Source organism: Mustela putorius, unplaced genomic scaffold (assembly GCF_011764305.1).
Source record: "Mustela putorius furo isolate JIRA1106 unplaced genomic scaffold, ASM1176430v1.1 tig00003859_pilon_pilon_pilon, whole genome shotgun sequence".
Lineage (NCBI taxonomy): Eukaryota > Metazoa > Chordata > Mammalia > Carnivora > Mustelidae > Mustela > Mustela putorius.
Genome location: NW_025422011.1, coordinates 12,413,138 through 12,434,839, shown reverse-complemented (window position 1 = coordinate 12,434,839; position 21,702 = coordinate 12,413,138). Strand labels below are relative to the sequence as shown.

At 42.0% G+C, this 21,702-nt stretch overlaps 1 protein-coding gene and 1 long non-coding RNA gene across 4 annotated transcripts in view; one reads left to right on the top strand and one right to left on the bottom strand.

The window, feature by feature from the left end:
- Positions 1-906: 906 nt before the first annotated feature.
- On the bottom strand, positions 907-4,815 carry LOC106006140. The gene is made up of 3 exons (XR_006602256.1): positions 4,726-4,815; positions 1,092-1,180; positions 907-999 (listed from the first exon to the last, which is right to left on the bottom strand). It is a non-coding gene; the product is annotated as an uncharacterized LOC106006140 (long non-coding RNA).
- Positions 3,950-21,702, top strand: part of QSER1 (glutamine and serine rich 1) — a 77,301-nt gene continuing 59,548 nt past the window's right edge. Inside the window, exons 1-2 of one of the 3 annotated variants that reach the window (XM_045066067.1) lie at positions 4,332-4,452; positions 6,205-6,303. Coding sequence is in view for 1 of the 3 variants with exons in the window: in XM_045066065.1 (XP_044922000.1) it covers positions 4,259-4,452 (194 nt within the window). In the remaining 2 variants the exon portion in view is untranslated. Of the gene's footprint in view, positions 4,453-6,201; positions 6,304-21,702 lie in introns of all 3 variants that reach the window. The other 2 variants (XM_045066066.1, XM_045066065.1) reach the window with 2 other exon arrangements.

The following is a 21,702-nucleotide window of genomic DNA, read 5'->3' as shown; positions in this document are numbered from 1 at the left end:
TTAACTCTTCAGTGGAGAAACCTGACAGGAGCTCTTTACCAACCTTATTAAGTTTTGGAGTCAAACATATTGGCCTTCCCTTGCACCATCATCAATTTGTAGGGGCTTGCATGCTTTGGGGACTTACTTAACTTCACTACACCTCAATTTCCTATAAAATGGAAATAATAAAAGCCAATACCGCATGTTAAGGATATTTTGAGGATTAAATGAGATAATCCATGGAAAGCCCAAAGCACAGAACGTAGGACACATATATTCGATATTTATTGGTTATTCTTTTTTCTAAAGATTTAAAAATTTTTTTTAAGATTCTATTTAATTTATTTGAGAGAGGGAGAGAGAGAGAACGAGCAGGGTGGGGGGTGGCAGAAGGAGAGGGAAAAGCCGACTCCTGGATGATCAGGAAGCCAGATGACGTGGGGCTCAATCCTAAAACCCTGAGATCATGACCTGAGCTAAAGCTACCTTTAGCTTAACCAACTGAGCCACCCAGGCACCTCATAGATTTTATTTTTAACTAATCTCTACACCCAACGTGGGGCTCAAACTCACAACCCTGAAATCAAGAGTCGCATGCTCTACCGACTCAGCCAGGCAGGTGTCCCTATTATTGGTTATTCTGCTGAGAAAGCGATCATCTGCAGAAGGAGGTTTAAATTTCCCGTAATCTATGCAAGGAGATAAAAGATACACTCAATGAAAGACTTCGTAATCAGGCTGCACCACTATCTTTCTTCATCTCCAGAACTCCTGGTCTCCAATCATTCAACCTTCATTCTTCCAGACTCCTGATCAGCTAAGTCATTCACCAGAACCTGAGTCCATCCACATCCACAGCTCAGACCACTTTCTACACATACAAAATTTGATGATCGAATATGCTTCTTGAAGTTCTACTCACCGGGAGGAATGTGCCTCATCACCGTCTTTCAGTGACACCTGAGTGAGGCTGTGGCTTCCAAAGAAGCAGGCTCTTCTGACTCCATAGCTGTTTCCCTGGGTGGAATGACAGACAATGGGGATTGGTAAAAGATGACTGTGATAGGGTCAAGCCCCTGAGAGAGAGAAAAATCATAGTGGGACTTAACTGCATTTCTGATGTTTTAATTTCTGATGCTGACTTACGGGACTGAAATCACGGCTGCCCTGGCAAAGACGGGGCTTATAGTTCTCAACACTGGAAGAGAAAGGAAACATGGAAAACTAACTAAGCCCCCTCCCCTCCTCAACCCACTTCCCACAAACATACTCCTGATATTCTCAGTAAAACCACAAACTTGGGGTCACCTGGGTGGCTCAGTCGTGTAGGTGTCTGGCTTAAGCTCAGGTCATGATCCCAGGGTCCTGGGATTGAGTCCTGTGTCAATCTTAGCAGGGAGTCTGCTTCCTCTCTCTCTGCCTCTACCCCATGTGCTTGCAAGCTCTCTCTCTCTCTCAAATAAATAAATAAAAATTAAAAAAAAAAAAAAAAACAACGCCCCCCATAATTTGGCCTTCTTGAATCTTTCCAATTAGTAGCTGGTTTCTTGGTAACACTGGAGTATATGAACTTATTGACTACATTTCCAGCCAGGCAAGCCCAAATTCTGCCATTCCCAACAAACAAATAAGGTTGCCTCAGTGGAGATGGGGTTCCACTGATCCTTCCTCCAACTGATAGCCTCTGTCACCTTAAAGCAAGTTGCTGAACACTGGGCTTCCGTTTCCTCAACAAAATAAGGGTGATGAACTACTCATCTAACTCCAAGCTTCCTACCAGTTGAAAGACTTGGTGATTTTCTAGTGGGATGGGAGGAAAGCCGGGTAATGTGCGGAGACGGTTCATGGATATATTCTGAGGCATTACTAACTCCTGGGTAATAAACTCAGAAGGAAGTGAAGACGGAGGTGAGGACAAGAAGACTCCTTCTTAAAGTGTAAGATTTCAATTCATCTTGCAATCAAACTGCCTTTGATGCCATCGATTTTCAAAACTTGTCCCCAATTTGAGAACTGAGATAGAAATAGCGGGCAAAGGAACATGGCACATGGTGACAGAGTAATATTATTTTTTAAATACTCACCCAAAATTTCCCTTAATATCTTTTCTCTGATTTATGTGACATAAATACACTACATTATGGTGTGAGGGACTATAAAGGCTTTATTGCCACTTGTTTGGTATTGCCTGCATAACTCACTCTGAGTACCAGTTGTGGGTAACTCCAACGAAGGGCCATAAAACATTTATAGCCTGACACTCCACTTTCTATACTTTCTGTAAAGACTAAACTTTAGTGCTCACAAAAATACGTACAAGTGTAATAGTTAGTAGTGAAAACGTCTTTCTTTTATTTAGATTACAGATTTCCAGTCTGCAGTAAGAAAAATAAAGTTTGCAAGGAAGATTTACGCTTACTTCTCCCGGCAGGATCTCAAATTATCTGGCAAATTCCTTCCCCAAGGAAAACTACTTTTCAAAGATATCCAGGGTAAATGCATACTGAAATTAGCATAAAATTGGCAAGATCACTTGGGTCTACACGTTTGAATTCATTTGTAAATAACGACTACTTACTTCCTCGCTTCCCCACCCGGGGACCAGACTCTTAAGCATCACAGGTGCCGAAAGACTTACAAAAAGGAAGGAATAGGAACAAAAGGATGTTGGCGCCAGGAGGAAAACAGAATCTCCCAGAACAAAAATAATCACGTACGGAAGAGCAGATTCAGTATCAGGTATTACCGAAATTTAAACTGGCTTTTAAAATGGTGATCAGGGATAATGTATCAAATTTATTAGGTCTTCTACTATGCCTGTCTGGTTTGTTTAAACGTTTTTAAGCTTATCTTGAGGGGCAGATTTCTGTGCTAAGCACATAATAGCTGTTAAACCAGTATTGATTTTTTTAAGGGGGATGGTCAATAAATATAAACTTTCCTGTTTAACTTTTACTTTATGCCTTACGGACCAAACGATGATTTCCATGAACCCTAGGTTTCACTACTCATGATTATAGAAGAAACGCAGCTCTGATATACAACAGAAGATCCTCAAAATAATCACTAAATTAACCCCCGCTAAAATGCGTGGAGGTCACACGGGAAATGTTTGGGTAAAGTCCTGCTTAAGTCCCAAGTCTCAGACGAAAATCTCCAACACAAAGTGTGCATAGTGAGTTTGAATGTCTTGTAATTAAAGTCATCCAGATGGTAGTTGGATTAATCAATGAAGAGGCAGTATTTACCTTCGGATAGAAGATTCTGAAATCCAGAATGAGAAAATTCCCAAGGTGGGGGTGGGGACACTTAATAAGAGCCCCTGGGAAAGGTCCTTTCAACGAGAATTGGAAAATAATACGTTTGAATTTGAATCTCTTTGAATATAAATCTCCCCTCACAACAGGAAAAGGGTCCTCTAGCGCAGCAAGCTTTGTGCAGGAAGGGAGTAAACCGACTGTGAAACAGCCCGCTCAGCTGTTTCTGGTTTGGGACCGGGCTCAGAGAAAGAAATCGCGATGTGGGAACGGAGTATTTGAGACACTCAAAATAACTCGAAGGGTCAAATAACGAACTCCAGGCAAAGCGTTGACAAGCCTCCCCCTTCGCAGCACCTAGGCTGGGTTTCCGCTCCATTTCCCCTCCCGCGCGCGGGGCGGACTGCGGGCGCGGCCCCTTCCCACGCGGGGCGCGGCGAGCGTGGACAGCTCCCCGCGGAGCAGCCGAGGGCGGGAAACCCGCCGCCCGTTGGCTGCCGCCGGCGGGCCCCGCTCAGGACTCCCGGAGCCGGCCGGGCGGGCAGGCCTCGAGCCTTCTCCGCCCCGCTGGCCTGGGAGAGGCGGCCGGCGGCGGCGGAGGAGGAGGCCTCGCGGGCCGCCCGCCTGGCCCGCGAGCCGCGAGCGCGGGGCGCCGAGGGGAGGCGGGGCGAGGCCGCGGGGCGGAGGGGGGGGCGGGAGGTGCATCCTGGGAAATCCACCAACATGGGGCGAAGCGGCCGCCGCCGCCGCCGCCGTGAGTCCCGGCCGCGGATGCCGCCGCTTCCCTGACCGCCCGGCTGGGGCCTCGCCGCGCGCCGCGGCCCGGGTTCCCCCGGCAGAGACCGGCCAGCGCGCCCTCCGCCCGTCCGCCCGCCGGGGCCATGTGAGGGGGCAGCTCCCTCCGCCGCCGCCTCCTCCTCCTCTTCCTCCCCCCGCCCCCTCCCTCCCCTCCCGCCCCCCATACACTGGGCCCTAGAGGAGCCCCCACTGCAGCCCGCCCTCCCTACGCAACCCCCACGATGGACAGGAACTACGCGACCTCCGGCTTCGCCGACCCGCCGCCGCCGCCCGCGCCCCCCGCCGCCCCCGCCACCGCCAGCGCCGCCGCACCACCCCCCGCCCCCGCCTGGGCCTACGAACCCCGAGCCGCGGCGGCCACCGCCGCCGCCAGCAGCAGCTGCAGCAGCGGCAGCAGCCCCAGCCTCAAGGCCAGGTAGGGAGGGTGGGCGGCGGGGTCGTCGTGGGCCAGGAAAGGCCGGGGATGCGTTTGGGGCCTTCGCCCCTGTGCAGCGCCGCCCAGGGGTCCGGGCCGGGCGGGGAGCCCTCCGCTCTTCTCGCCCTTGCCCGCGCTGGGAGAGGCGGATGATGACTCCTATGAGGTGGTCTTGGGGTGGGTGGGGGCGCCCCGTGCGGGATTCGCGCTTAGGGCTGGTAGGGGACGGTGAGTCAAAGGGAGGGCTAGGCGGGAGTCGTGGGTCTCCGTCACCTCGCGGGTCTCGGGCTCTCTCACATGGTGAAGTTTGGGTTCGTGCCTGAACTGGGCGACCAGGGAGACCGGGGACTGGCTGAGGGGGGCTGAGGGGGGCCCCTGAGGAGTTCCGGGCAGTGACATTCCATTGTACTAGAACGGACAATGTGGTCTTGGGGACCCCGGCAATGTGAGGGTGGGGGAGGCGCGAGAGGAAGAGGCGCCGAGCCGCGTCCCTGGCATTGGGGGGGACCCGGGAGGGCTGGGCTGCGGGAGAACCCCTGGGGCGTGGGGCCCGGGAGGGGGGCCTGGAGGGGCGCGAAAGCTGCGACGGAGCTGGGTGACATATGTTTGCAGTGGTGGCCAAGATTAAGCTATTTCTCTTCCACGCGTTCAAAGTTACTCTTGGGTTTCCTCCCCTTTTAACAACAGCAGGAAGTAAGGAATCTTTTTTTTGCCTTCTATGTCTTGGGGTGACTAAGAATTGGGAAGATATTGGAGGGGGGGCTGGTCAGTGAAGGCCGTAAAGGTTGAAGAACAGAAGCATGCTTCTCCATCTCGGCTTCTGAAACCCGGGTTCATTATGTAGCGCGGGGTTCAAGAGTTCATCTTTGCTCCATCATGACCAAGGGAATCTAAAATGTTGACTCTTACAAGATATTTAAGCTCGCGGGAAATGTGTAGTAGTGCCACACTGTGAAATGGTCCATTTGAATGGTAACTGGAAGGCGTGGTCTGCTTTGGACGATTCGGGAGCGGGGTGTTTTAAAGCCACCTCTGCCGAACAATGCAGAATCTGGTAGGTGCAGCTTCTGATTACAAGGACCAGGGAATCCTGGGTTGCTAATGACTTCATCCTCAGCTACCAACAGGAAGCTTCGTGGCTTTATGATCTCATCAGATTTCTTCACTATTGTCACGACAGAAGTGAACTTTTTTTTCTTTTTACTTTATACATTACAGTTCTAGGTTATCTTCTTTGTTTTTGTGAAAGTTCCACCTTTATGATTTGGAAAATAATGTGTGAAAAGTAGTTGGTCTTTGTCTTAATACCTTGGGATGATTAAGAGAGAATGAGAAAAATTTGATTCAAGAAAAGGGAAATAAGCTTTCTCAGAAAATTTTAGATCCTTTGTTTAAAAGAGCTGTGATTATAAAAAAGAAGAAGAATGCGATGTGCCAATTTGGAGCTAAATAATTGCTGAAACTTTTCAGAAATAGCCATAACTTTGTATTATATGCTCTTAAGATATTTTAAGGAGTTTTATGAAAGATGTTTGGCACTTTTCCCATTATTAATTTTTTTTTTTGGTGCTGATTTGTTTTTCAAATAGCTTTTGCATTGAGTGCGATAATTTACAAATTAAAATTGCTTTCTCTTTAGTGAACGATAATGATAGGTATTTGTGCAGCACTTTCAATGTTTTAAATAAAAAGTATTTTATTAGGTAAATGGAACAAATTCTACTTAGTTATTTCTGTTATTTCTTTTAGCAGAATACTTCTGAGGCAAGAAACTAAAATCTGCTTGTCATATTTTCCAAATGTTATTTATCAAAGTAACAAAGAATGACTTCCCAAACACATTTGAAAACAGTAAGTAGATTCATTTGGAACACGTAATCTGAAAGAGGTTTATTTTCTGTTTTTTGGAAGTTATTGATTCTTAAATGCTAAGCCCCCCCCTTTAAAAATATATATTTTGGGGGTGGAGTTAACTAAATTTTAGCATCGAAAATGCAGGCTTTCCCCCTCCCCCACCAACTTGCTTTGTTAACATCTTGTGTTAGGATCAGGCCATCTGTACAGGGCTACACACACTTCTTAACTGTACCTCATTTTATTCTTCAAATTGTGAAATGTCCTCTTTCATTTCAGTTGTATAGAAAATACTGAATCTGAAATATGGCCTGTAAATCTTAAAGTATTCTGCATTTTTAGAAGCCCATTCATATTTTTATAACATTTTAGAAAGCTTTTTCATAATTCATATATCAGTTGAATGTTTTTGTTCCCCTTTGTGGCAGTTTCTTCTTGAAGGTGCAAATGAGTACTAGTTGTGATGATGTGATATGGATACTTATCCATAAAGAATTAGCCTGTCTGTCACCTTGTTTCCAGTAACCTATTCAGAAGCTAACAGATGGTAATGACATTCTGTTGTTACTGACATGTCCCTACTTTGTGTCTTTGCTTGGTCCCGAAATGGAGTATTTTCATTAGTTGATGGGGAAAGAACATGACAAACAATTTCTCATTACTTTGAAATTAATACTTTTTTGGTATTTTAGCTCCATCAGGTATTAGGTATTTCTGTTGTATTAACAATTAAAAAATTAAGAGCTAAGGGGAAACTCCCAGCATCTTACCATAGGGTGTACAGAGTTTTCTGGAAATTTCTGAAATAGTACTCGTTAAATCAACAGGAAATTCAGGGATAAAAATTGGTCTTATGAATCTCCATTTATTTGTGTTTTTCTCAGTTAATTTTAGGGACTGAATGGGCATATCTTTGCCTATCACCATGCAGCTGGAGATACTTTTGATGGGGCTGTCTGAGATACTATTAATACCTTTGCATACTTTTGGAAATAAGATGATCGTCAGGAAGCTGCAGATCTTCCTTTTCTCTACCTGTTATTTATATCTTGCACAGAGCATCGAGAGGCTGTTTCATTATAGTGATGATAGATGTGTTTGTATTTGACTATGCACCAAAAAGTGACTAAATAATACTTTATTTGAAGTAGATTTTTATCTGTTTTTGTAACTTTGTCACTTGAAATAGTCCATTTTTTCCACGCCATTTTTTCAAATTTCCTAATAGATAAGTTCTTTCTGATCATGGTATGAATGTGTAATGAGTGAGATAGGTACCCCTCCAAAAAACAACAAAAAAATTAGTAGCTTCTCTAAAACTGGTCAACTACGGGGGCGCCTGGGTGACTCAGTCGGTTAAGCCTCCAACTCCTGATTTCAGGTCAGGTCATGAACTCAGAATCATGAGATGAAGCCCTGAGTCGAACTGGGCAAGTAGCCTGTTTAAGATTCTCTCCCTCCGCCCATCGCCCCCAACCCAGGTGCATTCTCTCTCTTAAAAGAAAAACAAAAACAAACTGGTAAGCTACTACATTAAGGCTTTTTTTAGTGAGTTTTAAGTCTAGTTTTCCTCAAGGCTTTTGGAAAAAGACCTTGTAAGATCACAATTTCTGCGGAATAGAGAGTCTCAAATTAGTGAAAGGTTATTTCAAACAAACTTCTTTTGTTCAGAAAATATTTTCCCATAGAAGCAGTGTTGTGAGTAATAAAAGCTATCATTTACTGAACTAATTTGTGCTAGCCACTATTTTAATTGATGAGTATATGCATACGCACACACACTTAATGTTAACAATTCTTTGAGGTAGGTATTATTTTTGCTTTCTTTTTATGAATGAGGAAACTAAGGCACAGAGACATTAAGTATATACTAATTACAAGTATAATCAAGTATAGTATAGTTAGAGCCATTTAGCTAGTAAGTAGTGGAACCAGGGTTTAAACCTGGATGTTGTAGATCTGGAGCCTGCACATTTAATTACTGCACTGCACTATTTCATAGTAAAATAGTCTGAAAATACAATCTATGTTATAGGTTAAATGAGATTTCATGGCTGACCAGGTGTCAGCAGTACCCTTATTTCAATATTCTTGTCATTTTGACTATTTTTTCCCGATGGATATGTGCTTTCTTTCACTTCCATAGCAGTGTACTTTGCTGGTTTTCCTTGTACCTTCCTGGCTCACTGCTTTTCCCTGTTCTTCAATAGTTCTTACTCTTCTGATCTCCACATATTTTCATTTTTTCCAGTGATTTGAATTGATAGAATTTCTTGTGCTTTCTCCTAAGGAAAATTACATCCATGCCTATGATTTTAAATGTCATCTCTGGAGATGCCTATGTATATGTCTAAGGCCTAAACATGTTCTGACCACCTAATTACATACCTCTCTGAGATTTTACTTGGGAATATAACGGCCATTTAGTGATGAGCTCATGCTCTCCACACCTGCTCCACCTCTGCCTGTCTAGGGAAGCCTGCCTCAGTAAGTCACACTTCTGCCCACCTAGTTGCTCAGGTCAGAACTTGGGAGTTGTGTGTGCTCGCTCAGTCACCAAGCCTTACTGCTTTTTTATCTCTTAAGTATATCTTGAAATTGTCTACTTCTTTGTTTCTACTGCTCCACCCTGACCCAAGCCACCATGGCTTTTCACTGCAGTAGGCTCCAAACTAAATAATCTTGAACCTTTTCTTTCCTTCCCTCAATTAATTCTTCCCATAGTTGGGCTGTTCTGAGTCCCTTCCTACCTTAAAACTTTCGTTCATGCTGTTAACCTCCACCTAGGTAACTCACCCTTTCCCTACCTTTTACCCTGACTTCTTAAGGTGTCTCATGTCAGAACCCCACTTCCTTCCACCCTCTGCCCCGTATTGTTTTATGCAGTGGTATGGATATTAGAAATGTGAAGATGGGTCTCCTGTGTGGCTCAGTCGGTTAAGGGTCTGCTTTTGGCTCAGGTCATAATCCCAGGATCCTGGGATCAAGCCCCACATTGGGTTCTCTGCTCAGTGTGAAGCCTGCTTCTCCGAACTCTTCCACTCCCTCTGCTTGTGCTCTCTGGCTCGCTCACTGTCTCTCAAATAAACAAAATGTTTAGAAAAAAAAAATAGTTTGAAGACTTAAGCTGCTGCTTGCTTTCTACCTTTCCTTGCTGTGCTCTCTGGAACAATGAATACAAAAATGTATCCAGCAAAACCTGTCCACGTTTTTCCCCCCCATTCATTAAACAAATATTTGAGGGCCCATAATATGTGAGACACGGTTCCCCTTATCCTCAAGTATTTTATTTCTGTAGTGAAAGCTTGAGAAACCAAATGACATGTAGTTGTTCATTAGAACTTAATGAGCATCTTTGAGTTTCTGTTACTGAGCTAAATTCTGTAGAGTACCAAAAGAATGAAAAAGACACCGTTCTGCCATTCAAAGAACTTGTGATCCAGAGGAGTAAGGATAAAGGCTGACTGCCTCTCTGCTTCTAAATGTGGGAGTGCCCTGGGCTTGGAGTTCTTTGGTTTTTCCTTCTCTCCTCACTCACCCTAGCTGAAGTTGCCAATTATATCAAACAACTTTCAAATTGATCTCTTTACATTTATATCTGCCTAGCTGCCTCCTTCTCCTCTCCAGTTGGATATTGGATAGATATTTAGAACATATTATATGATTATCACCTTAATCCACCTGGTCCACCTTTAACCTTCTCTGACCTCAGTAAATAATACCACCATTTGCTTAGTAGGGCAGTCCCAAAGATTGGCGCCATCTGTGATCGTTTCTTTTGTCCAGTATTCATCCCCTCAGTAAATCCTGCAGATTTGAGCTCCATATCCATAATTTCCCACGTGGACTATTGCAGTTGCCTCCTGTTGCTTTCCTTGCTTCTATTTTAGCCCTTCTAGAGTTTATTAAATATGCAACAGCCAGTCAACATTGCAAAATATAAATCAGGTAATGTCTTTACCCTGCTTAAAACCTTCCAGTGTTGCTCAGAGGAAAATCCAAAATCTTTATCATGGCCTACAAGGCCTTACATGATCTGAGCCTCGATTTATTCTCTAACCTCATCATTCCCCTCCTTCTCCCGTCCCTCAGCCGCACACACATAAAGTGTGTTCCTAAAACATGCTAAGTTTGAGATTATGTGTGTCCTAGGACTTTTGCACTGGCTCTTCTCTTTATTTGGTATTGTCTTCACAGGCCTTTGCTTTGCCTCTTCTTGTGGACCTCCAGGTCTTATCCCAGATATTACTGGGAAACCTTACAAAAACCTTCTCTGACTGCCCTATCTAGAGTAACTTCTCATCAGTGCATCATACCATAAAGCATTATTTTCTTGCTAGCATTATCACTTTCTGAAGTAATTTTGTAGATTTATGTGTATTCTTTATCACTACTCTTTCCTCTTCCCACTGCCACGATAGAATGCATGTTCCATGAGAACTGGGATCCTGTCTGTCTTGTTCACATCTGTAGAAGGCAATGTAGAGTAGGGGTTGATAGTGTAAACTCTGAAGTCAGAATTTGGGGGATTATATTTCTATTCCACTTGCAGTATGATTGTAAATAAGTTTCTTATTCTCTCTGTGCCTGAGGTTCCTTGTATTAAATGAGGATACTTTTTAGAATTCTTGAGAATTAAATGAGATAATTCAGAAAAGTGTTTAGAATGGTATCCATGTTCTGTAGTATAGAGACTAGCATATAGAATATTAGCTTTGTTGTCAGCACTTAGAACAATGTCTGGCACATTGTAAGAGCCTGTTAAACATTCAGCAAATGAATTAAATGTACTACTATGTTTCTTTTTAAGAGTTACAAAAATGCTTTGGAAACTTAGAAGAAAAAATTATACAAAGTTCAAGGAGTTCATGGAAGCATTTGCCAGGTATACTGCACACAACTGATCTGAATTACTGTCTGTGCTGCAGGAGTGGAATAAGGGAATAGCATGAAGAGGGAGCTTCTACGAGCAAGTGTTACAAAGAGGGAGGAAATGGAATCTGCTAGACCAGTTAAGGGCTGATCTTTGAACTAGCTTAGCCTCACTTTTGCCACAGTCTACTGGTCAGAGTAGTCCTGGTCCCGGTGCAGAGTTATTGGGGAGAGACTGCACAAAGGTGTGTTTCACTGGGGAGGTCATCAGGGTAACACTCTACTACGGTGTGTTAATGCTAGATTTTAGAGGGCTTTGATGACATGCCATGGAGTGTAGCCTCTGCATCTCAATAGGAAGCTTTGAAAGGTTTTTGGGAAGGATAATGATGGTGATATGAACAAAAAAAAAAGTGTTGTATTAAGATTATTTTAACAGTTAAGTACATAATGCATTAGAATTGGCAGAGGGAGAGAACAGGACACCAAATGAGAGGCAATTCATCAGGTGAGACAGGAGGGAGGTTGTATTAGTCAAGGTTCTCCAGAGAAATACATGATTTTTTATGGGGATGGATGGAGATATATATATATGATAACTATGATATCTATCTATCTATTTATCTATGATTTATTATGAGGAATTGGCTCACACAGTTATGGAGGCTGAGAAGTTCCATGCTCTGCTCTTTGCAGTCTGGAGACCAGGAAAGCCTGTTCTGTAATTCAATCTGAGTCCTAAAGCTTGAGAACAAGGGAAGCCCATGATGTAAATTAGAGGGCAGGAGAAAATGAGATGTCCCAGCTCAGTGAGGCAGGGAACGGGGTGGATTCCTTTTGGGGAAAAGGAGGCGAAAACAGTGCTTAATTTGGGTATCCTGAGGCCAGTGAAGGTGACAATACAATGAATCATCAGACATCCATCCCTTATCAACTTTACACCTATAGACATCTTTTTTTTTTTTTAAAGATTTATTTACTTTTAGGGAGAAGGCAGAGGGAGAGAGACTCTTAAGCAGACTCTGCTGAGCATGGAACCCCACATGGGGCTTGTTCTCAACAACCCTAATGCCATGACCTGAGCTGAAACCAAGTGTCAGATGCTCAACTGACTGCACTACCCAGGTTCCCCTATACCTATAGGCATCTCTTTAAACTGTACTTAATCTCCAAAGGAAGATAACAAGATCATAATTTCTTCTAACCTGATACAACTCTCTGTGTACAATTGAGAACATGTCAATCCTTTCCCCAGGAGAGGTGATTAAGTCCTGTTATGTCTACTCTTCTCCTTGATACTCCGTAACTTAAATATTAGGATGTAAAATTAGCAATACTTTAAGTACTGTGTTAGAAAATCGGTACCTCTTATGTCACATAATAAGGAAATAAGAGAAAATAAAACAAATATATATCTGTATATATACAGATGTCTGCATAAAACAGATATGCAAAAAAATAAGCAAAATAAGGAGGAATTACTCAAGACCATTACAGTCCTTGTTCCTTTAACTGGTTTCATGCTTATAGCTGGTATTATAACTGCCTCTTCCACTACCCATTCTGTGGGCCTTCAGCAAGTATCACAGCTGGTTGTGGTTCTTTACCTGGTAGCGTGACCCAAACTTCACTTCTAAAGGGTCTGTGCCATTATTAGTCCTGCTTGGATTTAATTGTGGTTTTCCATTGCTTTAATGACAGGGCGTGGTAACACTTGAGAGTCACCTTAAGGGTTGCCCTGTATTCCAGACATACCCACCCTCATTTCCATTGTGGAGTATTTCAGTTTCCCCCTGATAGTCAGGATCATTCATCCAATCCAGCACTGTAACATCCTTCTTTGCCTGTTGGTTCAGTGGCATGAGGAGCTCAAAGTAGCCAGATGGCAGTCTAACTTAAGAGTCCAGTAGAATCATTATTGGTCTCCTAATGAAGCAGTCCTCCTGTTGGACCTTAGATCTCTAGGCCAGCAGACCATAAAGTCACTGGAACAGGAAGAAATTTGGCTAGTGGTTCATAAGGGATATTAATGAGTAGTGACAGTCCCAATCTACCCCTTGATTCCCAGGCCCATGAAGCCTAGGTATAAGAGAAACAGTCCCAGGCAACCAGATGCTGATTCAGAGCATATACAACCTTCTGGAGAACCTTGTCCTAGCCCTCAAGGTATTGCCACCTACCTGGTACTAAAAAAAAAGTCTTCAAAAGGCCATCCCACCATTCTGTCAAGCCGCTGCTTCAGGTTGATGGGGAACATGGTAAGATGAGTGAATTCCATAAAAATGGGCCTGCTATTACACTTCTGTTGCTGTGGAGTGAATTCCTTGATCAAAAGCAATGCTGTTTTGGAATACCATAATGGTGGATCAGGTGTTGGCCCACAGATGATAAAGTTTTGGCCGAATCACTGAAAACAGGGAAGTCCATATCCAGACTATCCCAAGTAGGAACAAAGTTGTTGCTGTTCAGTGTAGCTGTTCAGTGTAGCCAGCCTATCACCAGGTAGCTATCTGATCACCCTGGGAAATGGTGCCTAATCAGGGGCTTAGTGTTGGTATCTGGCTGGCAGATTGGGTACTCAGCAGTGGCCATAAGCAAGTCAGCCTTAGGGTGGGGTAGTGCATGTTGCAGAGCCCCTGCATGACATCCATTTTTGCCACCACGACCACTTCGTTCATTAGCCCAGGGGCAGCTGGGGAAGGAGGCTCTCTGTTGTCCACAGACCAGGTCATTCTATCCGTCCTCTGCTGAGGTCACACTTTGGTAAGAGTAAGCATTCACATGGAAAACAAGTATCTTTAGGTTTTTTTGCCCATTCAGACATGTATCCACATACCTTTCTTTGTTACCAATTTTCCAGTTATGTTCCAACCAGACCCCCAGCCATCCAGCCAAATCATGGGCTGTGGCACATGAATCAGTATATAATTGCTCTTCTGGCCATTTCTCTTTTCAAGCAAAATGGACATCCAGGTACATTGCTTGATGTCCTGTTCACTGGGAGGGTTTCCCTTTACCACTCTCCTTTGAAGATATCCCAGGAATGGGCTTTGGGGCTACAGCTATCTACATTAGGTGGTCTTTACGGATCTCATGGGACTACTTGTAAACCAGGCCCCAGTCTTTTCTTCCTCTGTCAACTGGTTGTAAGGGTACTTTTAAGGGTACAGGTTGGGAGAAAAAAGTGAAGCATGAATGGGGACCATAGGCATTTGGGCCACCTTTTTTTTAGATTTTAGTTTTAAGTGATCTCAGCACACAATGTGGGGCTTGAGTCTACAAATCTGAGATAAAGAGTAGCATGCTGGGGCGCCTGGGTGGCTCAGTGGTTAAGCCGCTGCCTTCGGCTCAGGTCATGATCTCAGGGTCCTGGAATCGAGCCCCGCATCAGGCTCTCTGCTCAGCAGGGAGCCTGCTTCCTCCTCTCTCTCTGCCTGCCTCTCTGCCTGCTTGTGATCTCTCTCCGTCAAATAAATAAATAAAATCTTAAAAAAAAAAAAAAAAAGAGTAGCATGCTGTCAGGACTGAGCTAGCCAGGTGCCCCTGGGCCATATCTTAATGTAACTTGTGCCTTCAGGGCCAGGTTGGGCCCAATCATGTATATGCCACTCCCATTTGATGATGGAGTATTACTGTGCATGCCCATCTTTGTAGTTTGTTGGATCAAATAACACCCAGTTGATGATGGGTATTTTGAGTCTTGTGGTAAATTGGGGGCCCGTGGTTAAACATTCAGTTTCTATTGAGGCCCAGGGTGGGTTTTTCAAAAAAAGAGTAGTTAAACATCATCCGTGTCTATCATTGACACTTCAAGGACTGGTGGATCTTTTAACGTTATGGCCCCAGTGGCAGAAGAGCTCGCACAGCAGCCAGGACCTATTATACAGCCTTTGTTGTCACCCAGAACTAACAGTTTTTCGGGTTACTTGGTATATAGGCCAGAGTAACACACCCAAGTGGGGAATATGTTGTCTCCAAACCCCAAAAAGTCCTGCTAGGTACATCTCATGTGTCTTTCTTGGTTGTACAAAGGCCAGAGACAACTTATCTATCCTTCCCCTTAGTAAGGATAGCTCAACATATCCTGTACCACTGAATTTCACTGAAGTAGAAAGCCCCTGAATTTTAGTCTGATTTATTTCCCACTCTGTGATATGCAAATGTCCTACCAATAAGTCTAGAGTAGTTGCTAGTTCTTGCTCATTATGTCTAATCAGCATTAATATTTATCAATGTAATAGGCCTGTGTGATATCTTGTGGAAGGGAAGGGTGATCAAGATCTTTGTGAACTAAATTGTGAATTAGGTGTGGAGAGTCAACATGACCCTGAGGTAAGACAGTAAAGGTGTATTGGTGGCTTTGCCAGCTGAAAGCAAACTGCTTATGGGTGGGTATGGAGAGAAAGGAATTTTCCAGATCCATAGCTGCATACCAGGTACTAGGGAATGTGTTATAATTTGTTCAAGCAATGAAACCGTATCTGGTTACAGAAGCTAAAATCGGATTCACTACTCAGTTAAATATACGGTAATCTGCTGTCATTTTCCGAGACCCACCCCTCTCCTGCATAGGCCAAATAGAAATGAATGAGGCTATGGTGGAAAGCACCATCCTTGCATCCTTCAAGTCCCTGATGGTGGCACCAATCTCTGCAGTCATAATCAAGGGTCATAATCCCAGGGTCCTGGGATCGAGTCCCGCATTGGTCCCCTTGCTCAGCAGGGAGCCTGCTTCTCCCTCTGCTTCTGCCTGCCACTCTGCCTGCCTGTGCGCTCTCTCTCTCTCTGACAAGTAAATAAATAAAAAAATCTTTAAAAAAGAAAAAAAGACAAAGTCTGTTCTTGTACAGCTTCCATTCTTGGTGTAGGATAGGAGATCAGGCAAGCAAATAAAAAAAATTTCTGCTTATGAAATTAGCATTTCCGTAAGATCTGAGTAAAGAGCACGTACAAATGTCCTAAGGCAGAAACAGGTCTGGTAATTCCCTTCCCGGACATGATCATACCCTAGATCAGTGTTGTCCAATTTAAGAGTCCTTCAGATCACGTGTAAGGCTTGTTGAAACATAGGTTGCTGGGCCTACACCCAGAATTTCTGAATTAGTAGGTTTGGGGTAAAGGCCTGTAATTTTCATTTCTATATGATGCTAATGGTGTTATCATCCTTGCCTTCTTGACATTCTTATCTCTGCTTAAAAATAAAGTATTTATCCTCATTTGATGAGACCAGAAAGGTGAATATGGGAGTCTGAATAGACATTTGTATAGAAGACAGTAGTAGAATCTCAGAGATTAAGGTTTCTGAGGAGGAAGAGTAGGTAACTAACTACCTATTCAACTAACTGAAGTTAGCTGTTGGTAATGACTAGCATTTATTGAATACATACCGTGTGCTAAGCACTGTTCTGATACTTAGGTTACCTCGTTTAATTCTCAAGTCTGTGAGATACGTACTGTTGTTAGCCCATTTTACGGAAACTAAAGCAAAGAGCAGTTAACTTGTTCAAGTTCACACAGATAGTCAGTGGCAGAGGCAGGATTTAAACCATGAAGTATGACTTCAGAGATGTTGCTCTTAATCACGAGGTATTCTGGGTCTCAGGGAAAACTTTTGAGAAGGGTGGGAGTTTAAAATTGAGTAGAGTTGACAAATGAAAAGAAATCAGAGCCATTAGTGATGGGAGACTTTTAAGAAGAATGTTGAGTCTCTTGGTTGGGAGTTAACATGTGTGTTAGGTTATACTTTCTCATTACTTCAAAAATTAGAATTATTTTCCTACATTCTTTCATAAAGATTTTGAAGAAGTTTGGTTATATGAGTTTATATCAGATTGAATGGTTGCAGTAAGGTAAGGGAATTTTCAAGATGTTTACCAAGCATCTCTCATATATTTAATACTCGGGAGTTTTGGATACATCCGTGAATAAAACCAAAATCCCTGTCCCGTAATTTCACTGGGGTATGTGGAATGAGACAGATGATAAGTAGTAAATAAAACTATAAATTATCTAGTATATTTGGAGGTGATGGGGAAAAAGAAAACAGGGTAAGGAGGAATTGAAGGTGGGTTGAGGGGGCAGACTAATTGAACTAGTGATATGTGAACAAGGACTTGAAGGTGGTAATCTTCTGAAAAGAGAAGAAATATTTTACAGTGAGAAGCAGGGTACTTCAATAAGGGTGTTTTTGTTTTGCTTTTGGGCCACCAATTCAAATGAGACTACAAGTTTTGTTTTTAAAAAATTGCCTACCCCTTTGCTAAACTTGCTTAGCAAAAAAATCTTAATTTTTTGTTACATATTTATCCTTTGTTGCTGCTACTGCTGTTTTCAATTTTAGCAGTGTGCTAGATGACTTCATGTGACTGGCTGCTGCGATCAGCTTCCTAACTTTTACTCAGGCCCATCTAGGTAGGCCTTGCCAGTCTAGGCCTTTGCAATTGCAGTCAGTACTCTTTTCGCTTGGTCAGTAGTAAGTGTTTGTTCACCAGCGTGCTAGCCGTATGCTAATATGTGTGGACATATTGCATAATATGAAGAGGTAAATGAGAGGACATGGGCTTGTTTTTCTTTCATTTTTTGTAGAACATGACCACAGATTCCCCCTTGCCCTGAGTTTTTTATCTGAATGAAACACACATTTTTCATTGTTCCTTAGACAGCTACAGTAGGAACACTCTTATCTTGGGGTCTTTGGGCTGTTTCCTCAGCTAGGAGCTGATAATCCCTCTGATAATCTGCATGGCTTTCTCTTGTCATTTCATTCAGTTCAAAATGTCACACTGTTAGAAAGGTCTGTCCTTAAGGGGCGCCTGGGTGGCTCAGTGGTTTAAGCCTCTGCCTTTGGCTCATGTCATGATCTCAGGGTCCTGGGATGGAGCCCACCATCGGGCTCTCTGCTCAGCAGGGAGCGTGCTTCTCTCTCTCTCTCTCTCTCTCTCTCTGCCTGCCTCTCTGCCTGCTTGTCTGTCAAATAAATAAATAAAATCTTTTAAAAAAAATTATTAAAAAAAAAAGGTCTGTTCTTAGTACCCTCAACGGAAAGGGTATATACCCTCCCCCATCACTGTAGCCTCATATCCTGCTTGAAGTTTCTTCATAGCATTCATCAATCCTTGATACTAAATATTTCTCTGTGCTTGTGTATTGTGGGTCCATCTTCACTAACTTGGGTGTCTCTTGACAGTCTACCTTGAGCAATTGGGTTTTTTCTTCCATGTATCCCTCATATAATAACTAACATAAATAATGATTTACTAAAGACTATTTAATTCTGGGGCACCTGGGTGCCTCAGACAGTTAAATACCCAACTCTTGGAAGTTGGTAATCTTTTGAAAGGAGAAGAAATATTTTCTAGTGAGAAGCAGGGTACTTCATGAATTCTCGGCTCAGGTCATGATCTCATGGGTAGTGAGATCTGGTGCTGCTTTGAGCTTTGCGCTCAGCAGAGAGTCTGCTTGAGATTCTCTCCCTCTGTCCCTCCTCCAGCTTGTGTGCATGCACAGTTTCCCTCTCTCTAAAATAACTTAATCTTTTTTAAAAAATTTTATTTATTTATTTGACAGAGAGAGATCACAAGTAGATGGAGAGGCAGACAGAGAGAGAGAGAGAGAGAAAAGCAGGCACCCCACTGAGCAGAGAGCCCTACGCGGGACTCGATCCCAGGACCCCGAGATCCTGACCTGAGCCGAAGGCAGTGACTTAACCCACTGAGCCACCCAGGCGCCCCTAACTTAATCTTTTTTAAAAAGAATATATTTAATGCTGGCATATATCCTGTTTTGACTTGTCTCATGTTCAGAGTTTAATAAATTTGGCCTCCTTAAGTTTAAATGTTCCTTGGGGGTTCTGACCATGTAGCTTGTCCTATGTTGATAGGCCTGTAGGCTTGTATGGGGTATAACTAAGCATAAAATAATGAAATTTTCATATGACTTCATCATTCTCCTTACTGTGTGATCACTGATCCTATTTAAATAACTTGAGACCAGATTTGTCCGACCCAGTGAAGCATGACAAACACAAAAATGTGGATAAGCTAAAATACTTTTGCTTGGATCTGCTTAAATTAGATGGCTTAACATTTTAAAACATTTCTCATATTGAGCAAACTGGAAAATAACTATTACTCTGGTAAAGCAACTAATTGGATTCTCACATAAATAGACATTAGACTGAGTCAAAGTTTGATTTGCCCAAAGCCACAAAGGGTCTAGTAGAATAATGCCAAAAATAAAAGTGTGAGTAATTTGGAAGGATAGGGTATAAGTAGAACTGTGGCTATACAAAAAACAAAACCAGAGATGGTGTTTTTCGTCATTGGTTAATATCTCTGTATTCCTTTTTTTCTTTTTTTAAACAAGAGCAAGTTTGGGCTCAGTCTGACCCTTTATAACATGCTAATGATGAATTGCTTCTAAGACTTATAAATTGTGTTCTAATATAACATAGGAGATGATGGTTTGAAATGTGCTATTAAAGGCTAATCTGGTATATCAGCTAATTAACCTTGATATGTTGTGCACCTGCTGGTCATCTTAACATCATCCTCATAAAGTGTGTTTTGGGGTGAGTATGAATATTATTCACACTTAATAGACATGTTTATAAAAATTATTAAGATAATAAGTTTGGGGGTACCTGGGTGGCCTGGGATCCAGCCCTACATCAGCCTCCCTGCTCAGCAGGAAGCCTGCTTCTCCCTCTCCCACTCTTCTGCTTATGTTCCTTCCTCTCTTTTCTCTGTCAAATAAGTAAATAAATAAAATCTTTTTTTTTTTTAAGATTTTATTTATTTGAGAGAAAGAGAGAGCATGAGAGGGGAGAGGTCAGTCCAGAGCCTGATGTGGGATTCAATCCAGGACTCCAGGATCATGACCTGAACCGAAGGCCATTGTTTAACCAACTGAGCCACCCAGGCACCCAAAAAATAAAATCTTTAAAAAAAAAAGATAGTAAGCTTGTAAATTATAAAATTGTTTTAAAATATGGTATATGCCTTCCTTAAGTGTTTATTATAAATAATTTCTTCCTTTGCATTATTGTTTTTGTGAACCAGAAATCCGGAAGGTGAATTAGCCACTTGGAAATTTATTTTCTCTACTACAGACAATAACATTTTTATTAAGGAAAATTTCCAACTAAGCACATTCCAACCAAACACAATGATCCCTACATATTCATTAGCCAACTTTAAAAACTTCAACACATGGTCAGTCTTGTTTCATATATACCCCTACCTACCTTCTCTTTTACTTTGTATTTATTTTGTGGTATTTCAAAGCAAATTTCACACTATGTGTCTCTTTCAACCATAGTACGTCTCTGAAATATATATATACTTAAATTTTTTTTAATTTAACTATAATATATGGGATATTTTAAGGCAGGCTAAGCATTCTACCTTCTTTGGTATCTTAAGTCAGTCTTATGATAATATAAATAATATAATGCAATTACAATGATATAAAATAGTAGTGGTTTTATAAGTCTTTGATTAGTTGGCTTACAAACTTCTGGAAATAATCCTTAAGAAAACAGAATTAACAAACCTTTTGAGCTTACAGAAAATTTCCGTTTAATTTTTATGAAAATTTGTAGAGAAAGAAAAAAACCGTATATTGTGTATCGAAATGAATATTATAACTTTGGATTTAGACTCAACTGAAAATCTTTTTCTCTACTCTATAAAATGTTATTAGGTTTTTATATTAAATCAAAGGTATATAAATTTTTGCGTAGCAACCTAGTGCATAAATGTGAATTGTTGGGCAACCCCTTCGGGTCCCTTCCCTCCTTGGGAGCTTTGTACTATCACTTTGCTATCACACAATAAACCTTACTTTAGTGCCCATTAAAAAAAAAAATGTGAATTGTTATGATAAATGTGTATCTTTCAACAAACTTGACTTACCTAATGCCAGAAATCCTAGACCATGTTAATAGTGAACAAAATTGTGATACAGTAAAAAATTCAGCTGTACTAGTTTCTCATAAAAGGAAGAAATATAATTTGGTCAGGGAACTAGGCCACAAACAATAAGATATAATGAAGAAGCTAAAATAAAAACATTTCATGGTACCTATACATTCAAATCCTAGAAATTTGAACTATGCTGTGTGTTGTGAGAAATAACCGGCTGTCTTCTTGTTCATTTCTAATAATTTCTTCAGAACCTGAAATGAGATATAATCATTTAGGGCCCAACATGACCATTTTTGTCTACCTCTTAAATGAATATGTTAATGTCTGAACATTAGAGATAATTAATACGTTGCAACAATTTGAATCACAAAATAATTTGCTTTGACAGATGTATTTGGGGTTTTTTCCACCTGGTTTTCTTTTTAAAATTTTTTAAATTCCAGTGTAGTTGACATACAGTATTATATGTGTTTCAGGTGCACAACATAGTGATTAGACATTTATGTACCTTGTGAAATGTTTACCATGACAAGTGTAGTTACCATCTGTCCCTATACAAAGTTATTGCGGTATTATTGACTATATTCCCTATGCTGTT